Source organism: Setaria italica, chromosome V (assembly GCF_000263155.2).
Source record: "Setaria italica strain Yugu1 chromosome V, Setaria_italica_v2.0, whole genome shotgun sequence".
Taxonomy (NCBI): Eukaryota; Viridiplantae; Streptophyta; class Magnoliopsida; order Poales; family Poaceae; genus Setaria; species Setaria italica.
Window position 1 is genome coordinate 40,055,111 of NC_028454.1, and position 13,642 is coordinate 40,068,752.

Below are 13,642 nucleotides of genomic sequence, written 5' to 3' on the forward strand. Positions count from 1 at the left end.
GTAGAGAAAATTTGAATGGATGCAAATATCATCTGATTCAACAGAATTTAATTTATTTGCCGAGCAAATCAACTACAACAAGAGGAAATGGACTCTGGTTCCAAAAGAAGAAGAAGAAGAAACGGGCTGAATCATAGTGTCAGTCATGGGGATAGGCAGGGGCGGATCCAAAATGGGGCTGCACCCCGGGCTAAGTCGCTGAATCACAGTCAAAACGTTCTAATCTTGCCTCATAAACCTCCTTTTGTTAGGCTAAATACCACATATGTTAAAGGGACTATATGAGCTCGTCTCGGGCTGCAACCTGGGCAGCCTGGGCCCTAGATCCGCCCCTGGGGATAGGCAGATAGCTTAGTTATCTTGACGCAGCGACGACACAACCCACCACGAGTAATACTAGCTCCCTCCAACTACAAATACTCTATACATTCAGTTTAAGATTTTTCCTAAGACAAACTTTTTTTTATCATAGAGCTTTGATGACACTAGCTAGACTCATCATGAAAATCAAATTTATACTTTTTTAAAAAAATAATTTTATAAGATACAATTTTTTCTATTTGCAAAATTAGAAAAACTAGCATATAGGCTGACGCCAAATATTCTAATAGTATAATTCTATAGAAATTGGTGGCTAAAGCTACATCTTGTAGACTATGTAGAGGGAGTATAAAACAACTAACGGAATTAAGGGCACATTCGTGTGCTCTAAATTGATGGAGCCAAATTATGATTGATGTAGATGCATCAGATAAATTTCTTTGGTTTCCTACTTTTTTGTTGACAAATGCAGCTATATTTTCAACTTGAAGCAGATACTGTATTTGTATGCGTACTATTTATTTCAAAATCTAGCCACTCAACTTGTCTGACTAGATTTGTTGCTAGAACGCATAAAGTATACTCATGCAAAATAGAAATAGTACAACAACCGCAGCTTTGCTATTCTTTATAGTCTTTGATCTAAAAACAAACAAAGTTTCTTATGTCTCAAACCAGCACGTATGATAGGTTATTAAGTTGTCTTTGTTTGCCCTTTCCAGAAGACGGTCGAACTTGGGGTCAACATGTAGCAGGCTACCAGCTAGCACGTACACAGCTCGTGTTGACATTTGACGACGACTAGGTTTTCCTCCGAGGAATTAACGTTGACAGCTTCAAGGGCAACACGCGATGGTATCCGTATCTCTATACAGTGCAGATACTGCACGTCACCCTGCTCTTTCACTGGTCCTTGCCGTAATTTGTTTAGCTACCGATCCCTGTCACCCGTTTTCTTTAACCCTGATCTGTTCCGTTCCGGAAACCCGGCGATCATTCGCTGAACCCCACACCAGTCGTGCTACACGTGCGACCGAAAAGGTAAGTAGCCGTGACGCCGGCCGCAGGACCAGCCACACCGCAGAAGCCTATCGGTGATAGGCTCGCCCGTGTCTCTTTGTACTGTCGCCACACGTTTTCCTGTTCGTCACTCATGATTTGACCACTGTTTTCTGGCAATGGCCAGGGCCAGCCCTGCTGCGGCCAGCGAGGCGAGGCGCTTGCTTGATCGGGTTCGGGGTCCGTGCGATTAGAAGTTTCCTTGTTCCCGATGGAGATATCCTGTGGCCGCCCATGGCAAACATGGCCTGTCCTTGTGACCTGTCCATGCACAGGGACGCGCAGCCATTCCTGTCTTCTGTTGCGGTTGCGGCAACTATTCTATTCCCATGTGGTCTCCAAGCTTTCTCCGAAGAAGAACCCTATCCCCGCGTTGCTAAAACAGTCACAGTTCTATCTGCAGCCGCTCATGGGATATGCCTGCCTGCCTCCATGTCATGTCTCTGTTGAAATCAATTAGAACCCTACTCCTTTCAGCGGCAACATCAGATTGAATTGGTTACTGGCTACAGTTCGATCGCAGCTCAGTCACCTTCACGCCTGTTGCCAGAGCTTTGTTGGCATTCTTTTGGTGTGCTTCCGGACCATTTCAAAGGGGGCCAAGACCTAGCATGCAAAAGGGAAGCTAAAGAACAGGTAATTTTTGTCCCTTGATGTGAGCTACGTCGCTTTCCTGCTGCAAAACTGTGAGTTGCTACTTTCTACCGGGTAGTACCGGCTGACTGATGCGCGTGTGCGTACGTCATTAACACTACTAACAAGCTGATTGGGCCCAGCCAATCACTGGGGGGTCCCTAAAACGCCGCGTACGACTGCGCAATGCAAGTAGCTAGCTCAGATTCAGCCAATGAGGTTTGCCCTTAAAGAGAGAGGGAGAGAGAGAGAGAGAGAGAAAGATTCAGCCATGCATTATATTGAGGCCTTTGACTCGCCGAGCTCTAGCTGATGACGGCAGACATACTTGATTTCCTGGAGGAAATTATGTGCTCAGTTCCTAACACCTGGGTCAAATAAGGAAAGAGAATTTCTCCCATGGCCGGTGTACGTTTCCGATTGTTTATAGTTAAAGAGTATGTCTCTATATGTCTGGTGTGTCTACTATACCTTGCCGACCTGTGTATCAATTTAGGTCAAAAACACGAACATGGACGAACAAGTTTCTTGCCCAGAGACCTTGATCTTCTGGTCGTTTAAATATGAGGGTTTTGAGCGCAGTTTTGTACTTATGCGTGAAACTGACTGGCAGTATAGTAGTAGAACAGTTTTGTTTCGCATTCGATCAGGAATTACATTGGAATTCCATCGGTGTGCAAGTGGACGTGAAAACCTAGCGCGATTGCTCTGGTCAAAGCATTGCCGGGATGCAAGAAAAAGCGATCCTAAATAGTCTCCGGCCTCTGGGGTCCAAGTTTAAGTAGTACTAGTGTGCTAAATTATCTGGCTAACATTTTGCAAAACCAATTTCCTCAAAAATAGTTTGCAAAACCAATTTCCTCAAAAATATTTTGCAAAAGTAATTAAAGATGTTTGCAAAGTCACAACTACAGAATTAGTTGCATGCATGGTAGCACAGAGTGAAATGTAACCCTAACAGATGGCTATGGCTTTTGATAATTGAGGTAGCACTTGCAGTTTATTATAGCTGAACCGTGTCCGGATGGTTTGGTGCAGAGGCGTCGAGGAGTCAATCATTTACAATGTTTGGCTGAAGTGTAACACACTTAATTAACAGAGCCTCGTTGGCCTTAATTACGAGCAGGCTTGCTCAGAGCCCAGGTGTATGGATCCTGGGTTGATAAGAGTGCTAAAATATTGTTAGCTACTACTGTATGTCTCTACAAACGAAAACAATGACCAAATGCTGGCGGTGGGAGTTAATTTTATAGTACAAATAAAGAAAAAACGCATCAGCAGACCATCTACGCAATCCTAACATGCGCGAGGTATTAGATGGTTTTGGTTAAGTACTCGTCCTATCCTGGATAATTTTTCTTCAAGAAACACATATAGAATCTGAAGGTCAAGTAGTAGTAGTAGTACTCAAGCCAAAGAAGCCAAATGAGCAAGGCTAATTTCTTTGACGAGAGAATCCAAAACGAGGTCTCGGTGCGCATCTTGGCGAGTCAAGTGAGAAAGCGTGCCCTAACCAGTCAGCTCACCTGGGGTACGGTACCTAATCACGCTACCGCAGCATCAGAGTCCCCGTGATATATGTTAGATTCTCGGAAGACCATATAGTCAGCGTTCTCAGTTCTCACGTCCCGATCGACCTATCAAGTCAGCGCTTGAGCATGTTTCCGTTGTGCAATCGGCAGTATGCCTAACAAGGCACACACACACACACAAACACACACACACACGCATGAAACATAATTAAGAAAAATTACAAGAATCAACCCACAAAATCAGGGGTTTTTTTCAAATATCCACATGCAAATCACTTTCTTACAATAAAGTACTATCTATCACTTGCAAGTTTCTTTGAGTTTTTTCTGTAACCTTTGACCGGCTAAGGTATTGTCCTTAAAGAGAGGTCGCTCCAGCCTTGCACGTCTTGTCATATGTATCAGGAGCGTATGAGTTTCTTTTTTTTTTTTACCCAAAACTGGTTTGACTGGGAGAATTATGTAGGATAAGTGATGATGTCATCCAAATTCATTCAAATGGAATGGATCAAGTTAAAACAGTGAATGAAGAACCAAACTCTAAAACTCTTTAGCAAGTTTACTAGGAACAAGCCAAATAATCACCCACACGAGACTGCTTTATTAGGAAGTGCAGTGTTGATATCCGAAGAAAGAACCACACGGCCACGTTGAACCCTTCTCTTGCCTTTAGCTTTTTTTCGAGTAGTCAATGTAAAAGCAGGGTTGGTTCCCCCCCCCCCCCCCCCACACCCCACACACACACCCGGGCCCGCGAGTACATTGAACCAGGGCCTTGTTTAGTTCATCCCCAAATTCCAACTTTGGCACTATACAAAAAGAAGATTCCCCATCACATCAAATTTGCGGTACATGCATGGAGTACTAAATGTAGACGAAATCAAAAACTAATTGCACAGTTTTGTTGTACTTTGCGAAACGAATCTTTTGAGCCTAATTAGTCAATATTTGGACAATAATTCACAAATACAAACGAAACGCTACAGTATTACTACAGCGCATCCCAAAGTTGGCCTTCGCTTGATCGATCGGAGAGTACCGGAACCGTGCATGCACGTTGACCTCCCGCTCCGCAGAATAAAGGATCCTATCCCTCTCTTCCCGCCCGGGACACTTGTCGTTTCTGTCTCCCTCGACGGAATCGCGCCCATGTGTCGCTGTCACCACACACACACGGCTCTCGGGCTCTGTGCTCGCTCCCTCTGCTCGGGCTCGCTCGCCGGCTGATGATGCCCGCCGAATCAAGCGGTGGCCGGCACTGGTGCCACGGCGGCGGCCGCGGAATCGCTGACCGGCGCTCACGCGTCCGGCACATGGGGCCGGGGCCCAACAAATGGAGGAGGAAAATATATATACGGCACTGAGATCACCGGGAAATTAGAATACAAGGACTCGGCGGTTTAGTAATACGTACAGGAGCACTGAACTGAGAGGTGATCGAGCTGACTCGACACCGAACCCCATGTGATGCTGCTCGCGTGCGTACCACGTATGATTGTGGCATAAACAAGGGCGCCAACACGTTTTGGTGCTAACCACTGCGGGGCGTATATCATCGGGCATGTACGTACACGTTACACGTACGTATGCCCCGTTTTGACGATGGGGCTCCGGGTCGCCCCCGCGTGCCAGAGCGTATCTTAATTCGGATTGGAGTAGCTCGCTGGTTACCTTATCGGTCATCATAATCTATCCAATCGGTGCTGGCATCTTCTTCTCCTAGCTAGTAGTTTAATGGTACGTCGCCGGTGTTTGCTGCTGGCTTCTCTCGAGCCCCAAGAGGCAGAGGGAGCTCCGGCTACCCAAGGCCGGCCTGATGGGATCCCAACATCTCCAACGGATTACTTTTTTTTTTCCCATTCTCTTTCTCTTACCAATAATTGTTTTTTTGCATTTTTGCTAACTATTACTGCACTAGACTACCAAAATAACTCATACCCAATTCGTGAAATCCATCTGCCAATGTCTCAACTATACCCCGGTCTAGACCCATCCTATCTTTCTCATCGGGGCCCTCTCCCTCTCACTCACAACTGCACCGCTTCGCGTCTCTTGACCATGTGGCTAGGCCTCCAAGAGATGGATTCGGCAGATGCAGAGGAGCTACAGCTACTTTTATGGTGTTCGCGCTGTCGGCGAGCGTGGGGATTAGGAGCAAGATTATAGCCCGAAAAGGGATCTAGTGAGCTCGTAGCATCTCGCAATGTGGCGGCGATTGGTGGAGCAGCAGCCATGGCGTCGCGAAAGTTAACATAGTGAGCAAAGTGGGCGGCGCCACACAACCGGTCTGGAGGAGCCAGATCCACAACCATGGCGTAGGATCGGTAGAGGCAGGTCGGAGCTCCTCTTCCTTCCACTTCTGTGAAATGTCTTGCCACGAAAAATATCGGTGGATAGGATAGAGCGGATGAATCCCTTGATGTGGTGAGATTTGAGACGTGTTTCGATGATCACTAAAAATTTTAGCAATGAGAATTTATATGGTAATCTGATATATGGAGCGCCTCCCCCTCCAAGTAGCTGTTTTTTATATTGTTAGGGAGAGGGACATTGCAGGGGAGTTGGAGCCGGGGAGGATAGGAGACCGTACTGCTCGGTGAGCAAACAACGGCAGGCGCGTAGCGTAGCTAGTAGGTGAGTGAGATGACGCCGAGGCGTAGCTTGAGCTCGGGCTGCGTACGTCAGAAAAGGGCCCAGCGAAGCAGAGTGGGCCTTGTCGCGTAGCGCTCTCCACTCGTCTCCTTCGCTGACTGCTTCCTGCGGCTTCCGCGCGGCTTCCTTCCCCTCCGGCCTCCCCCTCCTCCTTGCCGAGGTGCCGAGCCGCGAGGCCTATAAATAGAGCGACCCGGCAGCTCCACTGGCTCCGCATCTTACTCCAGCTCTCCTCGGCCTCCAGTGGTTGCGCCCGCAGCCCGCTGGCCACAGAGACGACCTGGTGGAAGCCAACGAGCGAGCGAGCCGCGAGAGCGTGAGGCAAACCAGTGATCAACTGATCATCATCCAAGTAGCTAGCGAGCGCAGCCACACCTCACACTACTTTACCATGACGATGGACACCCCGGCCGCCGTGGTGCTGGAGCTGATGACCATGGGGCAGCAGTCCGCGGCGCACCTCGGGGACCTGCTCCGTACCGCGTCCCCGGCGGCGTCGCCGCACCAGGAGCTCGCCGCCGAGATCCTCCGCTGCTGCGGCCGCGTCATCGACGCGCTCAGGGCCACCGCCAGCGGTCGCAAGAGGAAGGCGCCCGAGTACCACCAGGAGGTAGCGCCGCCAGCGGCAGGAGCTTATTGGTCTCCTCCTCCTCCGGGGCCGCCGCCCAAAAGAAGGTGAGATGAGATCACCGTGTGTTGGACCGTGAACCGCAAAGGCCTAGAGCCTTGCGATCTTGGGCGATTTAACAAGAAGCGGCCGGTGTGCTAACAAACGAATCCTCCCTTTGATCTCGCAGGGCGCGTGGGGCGGAGGCCGTGAAGGAGGTGACGAGCGGGACGACGGTGGACGGCTTCATCTGGAGGAAATACGGGCAGAAGGAGATCAACGGGCACAAGCACCCGCGGCTCTACTACCGCTGCGCGCACAAGCAGCAGCAGGGCTGCAACGCCACCCGGCGGGTGCAGCGGACGCGGGACCACCCCGCGGCGTACGAGATCGCCTACTACGGGGAGCACACCTGTAGGGGCGCGGCCGCTGCGGCGTGCCACCTCCAGGGAGGCGCGCCGCCGCCCGCTGTCGTCGACTTCGGATCCACCTCCTGGGGGTCCGCCGACGCGAGCACGGGCGGCTCGCCGGCGGCCTCCATGTCGCAGTCGCAGGGAGGCTGGTCGCCGCCGCCGTCGGTCTCGCCGTCGCCGTCGTCGGAGGTCGGGTTCGAGTTCGAGGCCCAGACGAACGAGTGGCACGACATGGCGACAGTCGACCAGCTGATCTGCGCGACGACTCCTTGCTACGCTTCTGATCCGGTGATGGAGTTCTTGGACGGGAGCCTCGGCTGGGAGTCCGTCCTCCTCAACGACCCACTTGACTTCGCCGGTCTCCATCACATTGCTACTACGTTTCAGTAGCTTCGTTAGCAGCTCAGCCGTGTTGTGCCCAATCTGGGCAGGACAGTAGATTTGGATGTGTAGTCGACGTCGTTGTAGTACGCTCCGACCGGGCAGTAATGAATGGCGACCCACGAGGGCCGAGTCTCTCTCAGGCTCTGCTCGAGACTCGAGAGGTTTGCCGTAGAGCTAGAGCACACCACCGATTAATTGGTTTCTATAGTATGCTAGTAGGAATTGTATCTTGTTTCAGCAGACACCTGGACATGTTAATACAGAAATACGTATGGAATATTTTCTTAAAAAAACACGAGGAATGGTTGAACATACAGAGTTCTCGGGGAAAAAATATACCTGCACAGTTGCACATTAGAAAATGGAGTCAACCGAAGGAAAAAAGTGACGTGTGGGACGTCAGCACTGTTTCCGACAAGAATGTCATCATGTGAAAACAAAAAAGACTCGACATCTGTGTTGACAGACTTCGATTAGCCAAGGGGAAAGCGGATCATTTTTGCGCAGCGCAAAGCTCGCAGTACCTGCTAAACTTTCGCACGACTTTCGCACGTCACATCGTTTCGCACGTCACGTTAGACGTTGATACTAATTAGAAATATTAAATATAGTCTAATTATAAAACTAATTGCACCGATGGAGTTTAATTCACGAGACGAATCTATTAAACTTAATTAGTTCATAATTTGACAATATGGTATTGCAGTAACCATTTGCTAATGATGGATTAATTAACTACATTTGCTAATGATGGATTAATTAGCTTTAATAGATTCATCTCGTGAATTAAATTTCATTTGTTCAATTAGTTTTATAACTAGTTCATATTTAGTCCTCCTAATTAGCATCCGAACATCCGATATGACCATGATGTTCAATTAGTTTTATAACTAGTTCATATTTAGTCCTCCTAATTAGCATCCGAACATCCGATTATAACTAGTTCATATTTAGTCCTCCTAATTAGCATCCGAACATCCGATATGACCATGATACCCAAGCTTGAGATGTACGGTATCCACCACGAACGAATGAGCTGATATTCGTCACGTGGGATTTAAGGAAATATTTTTTAGTAGACCGATTGACTAAACAAGCAATGCGTATCTTTCAAAAAAAAAAACAACGCCTAGGTAGATTCCAGAACGTGTAAAAACTGCATACCAGCTTATGGCTGGTTAAATTCAGGGTAACAGAAAAAGAACTAGAGCAGGAAGGGTTCCATATCATCCACCAGATATAACTGAGTGCAAGAAACAAAAAGAATACGGCTTGATAGTTTCCTCTAAAACATTGAACGCGTTACAGCACAACTATTTCCCCATGCAATAAACAACAGACAAACTGAACAGCTAGCTACATCATGACCTTTGGAGGTCGTTTATTAATGTTGCTCAGGCTTATCATCTATATTACATGAGTAAAGCAACGATTTGTGGCAGAGAGGCCGAGTAAGCAGGCAGTTCTTCTGAATCCATGTGTCACTGTGCAGTGACACCTAAGACACTAGAGACAAACCGAGCTTGCCTGAATTGAACGCTGAGGGAAATCGAAAGCAGAGGGCCATAATCTTCCAAGCCCAAGTTTCCGGGTGATCATCTGATTCATCCCAGTTCTGCATAGTATATAATATTGAACTAGTTGAGTTACCAAAGTGTATAGACAACGTAATAGTAGTATAATATGTGCAGTGCACATGGGAAAGCACATGTTGCGTAAATCAAATTTACCATTAGTTCACAGAATCACTCTTGCTGCTTAGATCTTTGGGGGCACCAGTCGCCATGCGATAAAAGTAAAAGGCTGCCACCACCCCACTGCAGCACAATTCGAAATTAGTCTCTACACAGGAAAAATGGCTGTTGTTGCTACACAGGAAATGAAAAGCTTAAGCACTGAAAGACAAGGGAACTGAAACCTACTATTCAATTTAAGATACTATAGGTTTAGGTTGATAAAGAGTGGTCTATAACCAACCATGCATCTATGCTAATCGATAACATTTGTCTAGTCATTGACATAAACTATTGTATCATTAATATGTATTAATGTTTTAAAAGAAAAGCTCCTCATGTTTTGGGAGGGATGGTACAAACATGTGCTACAAGGTGAACTGAACGCACAGCAGGAAAATGTGTCCGAAAGTCAAGAATTTAGTAAACGTAATTTTCTTACTCATGTTTTCTGCTATAACACTGAAAGTTTGACAGGGGGCAGTACAAAGATAGAATACCAATGGATCAAGAAAGACAGCTCATCTTTAGGAGACTATAAATTGATAGGTGATCAATCACAACATCACTGGTTACCAGAAAGTTCAAATGCAAATGGACAAGAAGATTTTCACATCCATCTAAAGAAAAATTTTATACAAGACATTTCTTGAGCCTGCAGCGCAGGTTGAGACACAAAAACATGTGATGAGCCCATTTAACATTATCATCAATCGCTAAGTGTTCCTGTGAATGTAGAATACTACAAACAATTATACTAACCTGAGGAGGACCATGAAAATTTTTGGGAACCAGCCATACTGTAGGGTACAAAAAGGATATGTAAATTAAATTCTTAAGATCATAAGAAGAAAACATCATAAATTTAATTTATGATAGAATCGCTATTAATGCTACAAAGAATACCTGGAGTAGAACTGAAAACTCCCTGAAGAAGATGATAGTAGCAATTGCTGCAGGTCACAAGTCAAACATCAACAAATTACTAGCTAGAAGCCTAACAATTTTATGATATGTAAATCTGTACTCTTGAGATATAGCTAATTCATGATGAATCAAGAATCATTCCACGGCCAATAAGAGAAATGTAAATCATCATAAAGATAACATCATATAATAATTACAGAGCATGTTCTATTATAAAAGTTTGAAAACTCTGATGCTATGTACCTGACCAATAAATAACAATTTTGTGTTATGACATCCAAGTAGATCATTATAGAAATCTAACAGTACTGGAACTGCGGTAGTATAAACTTTAATCCAGTTCAAACCATGATACTAAGGTCAGATATCAAACGGTGGAATGGTATGTCAGGTTTGTAAATGAACAAGAGCAATTTATAAATCCCACTTGGACAGGAAACTAGAAGTTAGAAATGCAACATTATGCTTTACCAATATTCTTATCACTACTAAATTAACATTAAACATTCATTATAAGTTACAAATTTAAGATGCAGCAGACACAAAACCTTATGAAAATCATCCTATATATTTTTGCCGTGGGGTACATTAAAGTTCAATCCAGTGTTACAGTAACCGTAGGAACAATCCATACTAAGGTTACTTTTATTAGAATTATGAGAAACCTAAATAGTATGCGTACTGGAACAGTAGAGATATATAGCCTCACTACAAAAGGCTACTAAAACGGTGGATATGGAACTTTCCCTGACAGCACAAGGTTATAGGAAGAAGCATTATAGTAAGCTATGCCTATCAAATTAACATAGTTACGTAAACATAATAGAGCATCAAATTTTGAAAAGGGCACATTAAACTCTATGAACAAACACAAAAAAGACACTGGAACTTATCAGCCGATCAAGCAAATAGTAGTCTACTATTTGGAAGCTAACATTCCAAATTTGATACTGCACAAGCCACAAACAATCCTTCTATTTTATCTTCAATCCGTTCTACTCTGTTTATGTTGAGGCTACAAACTTAAATGTATGTTAAATAAGCATACACGGCATGCATCTCAGAACAAGCTAAAGACCACAAGTATGCTTCTCCAAGTATTCTAAATCATGAAAAGCACAGACATATCGCAGCACAGCAAAAATGGTGGCAGAAATGAACTAACCAGCTTGCCCTTTCAACAGAAGACGAGGCCGACGTCCTCCTTGTCTTTGTGATCTCAAACTTGAGATACCCAGAGCCAACAATGCAAAGCCAAGAACAATACCAAAGCGAATTGCAGAGGTACTTCCAGTCAACATGAAGTTAAGGAAACCCCCAACAGTAAGAAAGGTACCTACAGGAGACGATGCAAGGGCATGAACAACTTTGACCCTACCAGTTGGTATGAAGTTATGGCAACAGCTAATTGACAGTACAACTAATCACACGGTCTAGCAACTATATTCCTCTTAGTGTATAAAAAATTCTCAATCTCAGAGAGTGAAATTAATTTGCATTGAAGATTCCAACATGGAGCATTTACATACCGAAGGGAATGCCCACATGATAATCCTCATACTCTGATGGCCAATTCAACTTTCCAAGAGCCCTGAACGTCGTCGTGATGTCCTTGATCGAGTCCGGGGAGTTCTGGGCTGCCATCGTTAGATATTCTTGTCCCTCCTGACCAACCTCCGACGCGATCACGCTCAGGTCCTTCTGTGCTTTGTCGGCCTGTATCTTCAGCTTCTCAGAGGCCTCCAACAGCACCTCCCTTGTCCTCTTGGAGTAGACATCATAGGCCTGCACTGACAGGGCCTGCATCCGCAGGGCCTCGGCCTTGAACTGCTCCAGCATTACCTTCCAAGCTTCCTGAGCCTCCTCTGGCTTTATTTCCTCCTTGCTGTTATCTTTCTCATCACCCACCCCTGAACCCTCCTGAATCAAGCAGCAGGATGGATAATTTGAGCACCAAAACTCGGCCAAGGAATCATGAAATGTGTCGTAACAAACTGATCAAAACATCGCAAGGAACCCAGCCGGTAATCGAAATGAACACCACCATATGACAAGCATCTCCCATTTGGCAAATACTCTACTCATCGCATTCAGGGCAGTCAAATAAAGCGCACCGAGTCAACAAATTTGCCCAAATGTGGAAAATCGGCGACCAGCTGAAACTACGCGGATCAGTTAGGCGGAAGCAAAACAACCACGCCAGCGAGCGAGGGAATCTCGGCGCGGAAACAACAGCGCGCGCGAGGATCTCGGAGAGAGAAGGTTGACTCACGGTTTCCTCCCCCGCGAAGGCGGCGACGACGCGGCGGGGCCTCCCGGCGAAGCGGTGGCCGGCCGAGAGCGCCCGGAACGAGGCCTCGAGGCGGCGGCGGGACGAGGACGAGGGGCGCGCGAGGCGCAGGGACACGGGGGCGGAGGCGAGCGGGTGGAACGAGGTGCGGGCGGGCTGGCTGGGGGCGGCGGCGGCGGCGGCGTGGAGGAGGGAGGCGGCCATCGGGGACGGGCGGTGGTTGGGCGCCCCGCGGCTGCGCGCGCCGCCTCGGGAAGGGAGGAGACGGGAGGGAGAGGGCGGGGTGGCGAGGGGTGGTGGGAGCGGTGGAATGGAATGGGGGAGGCGCAAGGCGGAGCGGAGGGGGCCGGGCGGCGGACGGCACGAAGGGGGGAAGGAGTGGCCGGTCGAGTGGGGAAAACGGGGGTATTTTGTGGGGTTTCTTGGGGGCTTTTGGCCAGTTTTCTTCTTTTTTTTTTTGTGGGTCGGAGCTCGCGACTCGGGTGGGGGGTTTGTTTGTTGCGTGGGGGCTCGGCTATCGCGGCGCTTTTTTGCCAGGCATCCGTTGCGTTTCGCTTCGCTTTCCAGGCTTCCAGCACGTTTCGAAGCGCGCCCGTCATGTCCAACTCAGGACGAACTCGCTGGTGAGCTCCCGTCCGTCGCGTGATCGTATCCCGTTTGTCGCACATCTCCGCTAACACATGATGCGCACACCGTATGTGTGAGTCTGTGGATTTTTTCTCACCGTGCTAGCTCAACTTGTTGTCGTCTCCAGTCCTTCACTCCCTGCCAACGCCGCTGCTCCGGTCACAGACTTGTTCTGCTCTTGTGACGTTGTACTTGTACCGGCCCAACCTGTGCTTATATTTCGTTGGGGCTGGCTTGGTTACTCTTGCTTATTTTTAGCACCCATCACATCGAATGTTTAGATACTAATTAGGAGTATTAAATGTAGATTATTTATAAAATTCATTACATAAGTGGAGGTTAAACGGCGAGACGAATCTATTAAGTCTAATTAGTCCATGATTTGACAATGTGTTGCTACAGTCTACATTTGTTAATGATAGATTAATTAGGTTTAATAAATTCGTCTCGCCGTTTAGCCTCCA

The 13,642-nt window shown here is 47.0% G+C and overlaps 2 protein-coding genes across 2 annotated transcripts; one reads left to right on the plus strand and one right to left on the minus strand.

Annotated features, from left to right (window-relative positions):
* Positions 1-6,416: 6,416 nt before the first annotated feature.
* LOC101769639 (probable WRKY transcription factor 38) lies at positions 6,417-7,894 on the plus strand. The gene is made up of 2 exons (XM_004970331.4): positions 6,417-6,872; positions 6,995-7,894. The coding sequence occupies exons 1-2, from the start codon at positions 6,589-6,591 to the stop codon at positions 7,605-7,607; spliced, it is 897 nt and encodes a 298-aa protein (XP_004970388.1). The 5' UTR covers positions 6,417-6,588; the 3' UTR covers positions 7,608-7,894.
* Positions 7,895-8,796: 902 nt separating this feature from the next.
* LOC101770044 (protein FATTY ACID EXPORT 3, chloroplastic) lies at positions 8,797-12,934 on the minus strand. Its single transcript, XM_012846526.3, has 7 exons — positions 12,534-12,934; positions 11,791-12,181; positions 11,427-11,597; positions 10,241-10,287; positions 10,097-10,134; positions 9,332-9,418; positions 8,797-9,216 (listed from the first exon to the last, which is right to left on the minus strand). The coding sequence occupies exons 1-6, from the start codon at positions 12,753-12,755 to the stop codon at positions 9,334-9,336; spliced, it is 954 nt and encodes a 317-aa protein (XP_012701980.1). The 5' UTR covers positions 12,756-12,934; the 3' UTR covers positions 8,797-9,216; positions 9,332-9,333.
* Positions 12,935-13,642: the final 708 nt, after the last annotated feature.